This window comes from Merops nubicus, unplaced genomic scaffold, assembly GCF_000691845.1.
Source record: "Merops nubicus isolate BGI_N331 unplaced genomic scaffold, ASM69184v1 scaffold40948, whole genome shotgun sequence".
In the NCBI taxonomy this organism is placed as follows: Eukaryota; Metazoa; Chordata; class Aves; order Coraciiformes; family Meropidae; genus Merops; species Merops nubicus.
In genome coordinates this window covers 1-6,130 of record NW_008628443.1, presented here as the reverse complement: position 1 = coordinate 6,130, position 6,130 = coordinate 1, and the positions used below count along the sequence as shown (strand labels likewise).

The 6,130-nt window shown below is 61.0% G+C and overlaps 1 protein-coding gene across 1 annotated transcript; it reads left to right on the top strand.

Moving 5' to 3' along the window:
- Window positions 1-338: 338 nt before the first annotated feature.
- On the top strand, window positions 339-6,124 carry SLC12A9 (solute carrier family 12, member 9; the record flags this gene model as incomplete). The annotated part of the gene is made up of 12 exons (XM_008946644.1): window positions 339-473; window positions 646-783; window positions 992-1,291; window positions 1,545-1,652; window positions 1,748-1,859; window positions 1,972-2,129; window positions 2,397-2,479; window positions 2,805-2,929; window positions 4,197-4,389; window positions 4,559-4,733; window positions 5,497-5,643; window positions 6,102-6,124. Coding segments are annotated over 12 exons (1,697 nt in total), but the record flags the coding sequence as incomplete, so codon positions are not given.
- Between the last annotated feature and the right edge of the window lie 6 nt (window positions 6,125-6,130).

The following is a 6,130-nucleotide window of genomic DNA, read 5'->3' as shown; positions in this document are numbered from 1 at the left end:
GGCATGGGGGCACTGGCACCCCCTGCAGCGCCCCGGGGCTGGGTGGGCAGCAGAGCCCTGCCTGATTTTTTTGCTTTTTGGGTGTGCCCCTCTAAGATGCCTGTGCCCAGGGTGCGCCCAGGCTTGATCCTTGCACAGAAGGAGGATGGAGATGCCATGAGGTGTGTGGGACCGTCTGGGCTGGCCCTGGGTGCTGCTGTGGGTGGCAAGCAGCAGCACCCTGGGGTGGGATTAATCTTCACTGCAAGCTCTGGTTGATGACCGTGTCCAGTGGCCCTGTCCTGGGAGCGTTCTGCGCCCAGCTAAGAGGCACGCTGGCCTCTCCCCTGTCCTCGCAGGGTTCGTGGTGGGCCACGCCGGGCTGTACCAAGCCCTGGCCATGTTCGCGGTGGCATACTTCATCATCGGCATGACGGTGCTGTCCGTGTGTGCCATCGCCACCAACGGCGCGCTGGATGCCGGAGGAGCTTACTGTATCCTTTGCTGGGGATGCTGCCAGGGTAGCGTGTGTGGGCCAAAGTTGGGTGACCACCCAGCTGCCTTGGGGTGTCACGCTGGGCCTGGGACCCCCTTGGCCTGGGAGGGAAGGTTGGGGGCATCCAGTGGTGGTCTGGGCTGCTGAGATCTTCCCTTGACTCAAGCAAGATATGATCAGCCGTGCCTTGGGCCCGGAGTTTGGGGGCAGCATCGGGATCATGTTCTTCCTGGCCAACGTGTGTGGCAGTGCCCTCTACGTGCTGGGGCTGGTGGAGGCGGTGGTGGACAGCTTTGGGATCCCACCTGGTGAGTACCCCTGTGTGTGGTGGCAGGGTGTCCCTTACCTGAGCAGCCCTAGTGCCCTGCCAGGTGTGCCAAGCACCATGGCCAGCAGAGCTGGCACAGCTCACCCAGCCCTCTGGCTGGTGAGTTGGTGCCAGTCAGGCCTGGCACAACACTTGGCTCCTGGTGATCCCGCTCCGAGCCTCACTGATCATGGTTTGTCTCTGTCCAGGGCAAAAAACAGGCACAGGTGTCCATGTCCTGCCCCAGAGCTACTGGTACGAGCTGCTCTACGGCACCATCCTGCTGGCCCTCTGCCTCCTCGTGTGCCTCGTGGGTGCCTCCATCTATGCCAAGGCTACCTTCCTCATCTTCCTCGTTGTCGTGGGTGTCCTAGGCACCATCCTCATCAGTTTCTTCGCCACACGGCCCATCGGGGTGACCATTCACCTGCCCCACTTAAATGGCTCTGAGACAGAGAACGGCTCCTTCACCGGCTTCTCCCTTGCCACCCTGCGGAAAAACCTGGGGGGTGAGGAGAGGCTCTCCCCACTCTGCCCGCTGCACCCACTGTGGCTCTGGCACCTCCACATCAACAGGGGCTGGCTGGAGGGTGGGAGAAGCTTGTGGGTAGAAAGCAGGTGATGTGGGGTGGTTTCTCCTGTGGTTTGTGCATTGCGTTGAGTATACGCTCGGTGTTGCATATTGTGTTTGTGCTGAGGAGAGCGTACATGCTGGGGCTGTGCTTCCCTGGACATCAGAGCCTTTGCCCATGTGTCTTGCAGGTGGGTATGGGGTGGACTACACCACTGGGCAGATGATGAGCTTCAGCTCCGTCTTTGCAGTGATGTTCAATGGTTGCACCGGCATCATGGCAGGCTCCAATATGTCAGGTACTGGGTGGCACTGGAGGTGGGGAGCTGAGGCTGGAGGAAAGCAGAGGGGTGCTGTGCCTGTAGGCACTAATGCTCCCTGCTCCTGCACACAGGGGACCTGAAGCGCCCGAGCTACTCCATCCCCCGGGGCACCATCTCTGCTGTGCTCTTCACCTACCTCGTCTACAACCTGCTGGCTTTCCTCATGTGTGCCACGTGCAATAGGTACAGCTACCCATCCCCTTGCCAGGGCCATTGCTACCAGGGTGTGCCTGATGCCAGGGCGTGCTGGCCTGAGACAAGGCACCTGCCAGCGTGTCCATGTCCCTCTCTTTAGGATTCTCTTGCAGAAAGACTATGGCTTTCTGCGTGACATCAGTATCTTCCCACCCCTGGTCACTGTGGGCATCTATGCTGCCACCCTCTCTGCTGCCATGAGCAACCTTATCGGGGCATCCCGCATCCTCTACGCCCTAGCCCGGGATGATCTCTTTGGTGAGTGCCCAGAGTGTGCTGGCACCTGCCAGAGCCCACCCAGCATGTTATCCCTGCTGGGGACCAGCTCTGGCATCAGGGAACACCCTTCTTGCTGTGGGGGTGATGTTTGTGGTTGGCATGTGCCCATTTGCATCACCTGCCTGCCCTGGTGTTTGTCCTCACCCAGCATCCAGGGTGGGAACAGGACTCCTGGCTGGTAGCTGAGCTTGTTGGTGCCCACCGGGGTGCCACAGCCCAACCTTCCCCTTCTGACCCTGCCTGCAGGCCGAGCACTGGCGCTGGCCAAGAAGACCTCTGCCAGTGGGAACCCAGTGATGGCAGTGATCCTCTCCTGGCTGGTGGTGCAGGTGAGGTTGCCAGCAATGCTCCTTTCTTGGCCTCACCAGGTGAAGGTGTCTTGGCACCTGTGCTGGGTGTCATGGAACGTGGCATGTCCCCCTGCCCCTGGGGATCTCCCCTCAGGCCCCCTGCCCCAGGTAATGCCCTTCCCTCCCTGAGAGCCCATAAATGAAGGACAAATCACAGCAAGGGGCAGGGATTCCTGCCTGTGTGGTGCTGCCTGTGCCCTTTCTTGGCACACCGCTGTTACGTGCCCCAAGCTTGACAGGGGATGTGCTGGGGGTGCCATCCCGTGGGGTGCATTCACCGTGTGCCCCCTGGTGCTTTCTACAGCTGGTGCTCTTCTCTGGGAAGCTCAACACCATTGCAGGAGTAGTGACCACCTTCTTCCTCCTGGTTTACGCCACCGTCAACCTGGCTTGCCTGGCACTGGAGTGGGCATCGGCCCCCAACTTCAGGTAAGCGCTGGCACAGGGAGGAGGCTGTGCCAAGATGTGGGGCAGGTGCCTGTCTGTGCTGGCCCTATGCTGGACAGAGATGCTGAGCACCCCTCTCCTGGGCATTAGGGTGGACAAAGACACCCCTGTTCTTGGGGAGGGAGAAAGGGACAGGTCCTAGTGTGGCTCTGGCTTGGCACAGTTCCCACACCCTGGCACCGGTTTACTGAGCGGGTACAGATAAATCCAGCACCACTGGGTACCTCCCACCCCTTCCCCTCAGGCTTTCCAGAGGTAATTTATAGCCCGTGGCCGCCCGGCTTCCCCCGGGCAGCTTGCCAAGCTGTGATGGAGCCCACTTTCCATTAGCTCTAATTAAGCTAATGGAGAAGGGGGGAAGGAGGGGGATCCTGCTTGGGGGGAGCAGAAAAGATCTTCCAGGAAGGAGGAGTGTGCGTGGCAGGCAGCCCTGGTGTGGGGCATGGCATGTGGGGTGCCCTGGCTTGGAGCTGGCCTAGTAGGGCTGCCCCTATCTAGGGGGGCCTCATGTCTCTGCTGGGCAGTGCCTGCTGCCCTTGGTGCAGAGTGCTGTGACTCCATGGCAGAGGGGCTCCCCACGGTGGGACAGACGTGATGCCTGAGCAGGGCTGGGTGGCACTGCCCCGGGGTACCCTGGAATGCCCCATTCCCAAGGGCGAGATGGTGTCTATGCCAGGCTGGGGTTTACCACCCCCCACCCCTCCAGCTGCTCCTTTTGGCCAGGCACAAATGGGGCAGGATCAGTGCCTGGGTAAGGCTGCTGAGGTGGGTGGCGATGGTCCCCTCACCCACCCATATCTGGTGCCCCCCTACTTCTCACACTGAGGTCTCCATCAAGCGCAGCGGAAAAGGATTTTAATTACCTTTCAGGAAAAACAACAATTAGAGAAAATAACAGCTTCTCGCCTCCCCGCCTCCGCCTCCCTGCACCAGGCTGAGCGGGCACGGCAACTGCTGGCACTGCCACACGCTGCCTGCCACTCCCTGGCCCTCTGATGTGCCAGGGCAGTGCCAGCCCCATAACCATCATTGCCCTGTTTGACAGGGCACTGCCTGGTGCCTAGGGAGGTACCATCTCTCCCCTGTGCCCTCTCCCTCCGGCATCTAGGGTGCTCGATGTGCCCTGGTCTGGCACAGTGGGGTTCACTGGGGGTGGCTGGTCACCTTGTCACAACCTCCCTTGCCATGCCCACCTTGCAGCCAGTATGGGAACCACGTGGTAGCAGCTGTCCCCTTCTCCCTGCTGCAGGCCCACCTTCCGGTACTTCACCTGGCACACGTGCTTGCTGGGCATCACGGGCTGCTGCGTCATGATGTTCCTCATCAGCCCCGTGTCGGCCTCGGCAAGCCTGGGCTTCCTCCTCCTCCTCCTCCTCGCCCTCCACTACCTCTCACCCAGCAGCACATGGGGCTACATCAGCCAGGCCCTCATCTTCCACCAGGTGAGGTGTCCCCTCCACCTCTCCTCCCACCTGCTGGCCCCTCACGGGATGGAGAGCTGGTGTCCTCAAGACGGTGTCCCTGTGACAGCGCGTCCCTGGGGCTGGCATCCGCATGGGTGTTTTGCTGAAAGAAAGAGGATTCCTCAGCAGCTGCCCTCCTTCCCTGCAGGTGCGGAAGTACCTGCTGATGCTGGACGTGCGGAAGGACCACGTCAAGTTCTGGCGCCCACAGATGCTGCTGATGGTGCAGAACCCGCGGGGCAGCACCCGCCTGATCGACTTTGTCAATGACCTCAAGAAAAGTGGCCTCTACGTCCTGGGCCACGTCGAGCTGCAGGACTTGGGTGAGGGTCTGCACCATCCCTGGTGCTGGTGACCTCTGCCCCTTGCTGTGGTGCTGAGGGGCTCTGGGAGTCCTTGAGGTGATGCCACTGCACAGCTCCTGGGTGGGCACAGTAAGGGAATGTCAACATTTTGGGCATGCTTGTGGCACCTTGGGTTTGGCTTGGTATGGGGCACATGGGTGGCTTGTGTCTGTCCCATGCTTGCACACGCGTGCTGTGAGCTTGTACTTGCCTGTGCTCAAGTACTCAGCCCTAGATGTGCGCGTGGGGCTCCTGCACGTCCCCATGCTGGTGGCAAATGCCACCCATGCTCCTCTGGGTCGCCGGGCAGCACGCTCCCGGGCACAGGTCAGCGCCGTGCACACCCAGCGCAGGCTCAGCGCTGTGTCTGTCCTCGTCCTCGCCTCGTGCCCGTGCCCACGGCCGTGTGCTGCGGGGCTGTTTGTGCCCTGGAGAGCGCTGGTGCGTGCACACGTGCGCCCGGCACACGCCGTGGCCGTCGTGTGCTCCGCTCCCCCTCTGCCGTTGCTGTGGTGACTAATGGCCTGAAATTGGGGAGGGGGGATGGTGCTGCCTGGGTATTTTTCTATATATTAATGTGTAATTTCATCTCTCTGGCTGGAAGCACCAGCTTCCACCTGTTTCGGGGGTGCTGGGGTGGACACGGGTCGACACTAGTTTTGCAGGGGGGTGCTGTGATGCCAGGGTGAGCCCCCAGTATGGGGTATAAGACCCATCGATGCTCTTCTTGCTCCCCACCCAGATGCGTTGCCCTCGGACCCACTGCAGCCCCAGCAGGACTCGTGGCTGAGCTTGGTGGACAAGCTGAATGTCAAGGCCTTTGTCAGCCTCACCCTTGCGCCCTCAGTGCGGCACGGTGTCCGGCAGCTCCTCTTCACCTCTGGCCTTGGTGAGTGATGTCTGCGCTGGGCATGGGTGAGGCTCCCCCCCCGCAGGATGAGAAGTGCCGTGGGGTTTGGAGGCATGTGGATGGGTGATGCCAAAGCCAAATTAAGGCTTGGAGGCATCTGCGTTGAGCAACGCTGAAGCCAGATGGGCGCTTGGAGGCATTTGTGTCAGCAGGGTTGAGGGGCTTGAAGACTCCTGGATGGGCAATGCTGAGGGGGTTGGAAGCACCTGGTGTGGGTGGTGCCAACACAGAGTTGGATCTTGGGGAGGTGTTTGGTGGGCAATGCCAAAGCCAGGTTGAGTCTTCAAGGCATCTAAGAGCGTAATGCTGAGGAGTCTGGAACCACCACAGTGAGCAATGCCGAAGCCAGGCTCAGGCTCATTGACATCTGCAGTGCCAGGAGGGCTGACGGAGCCCTCCACCTCTGCTGAGTCGCACTGGTGTGGTCTCTCCGGCAGGTGGGATGCGCCCCAACACCCTGGTGCTG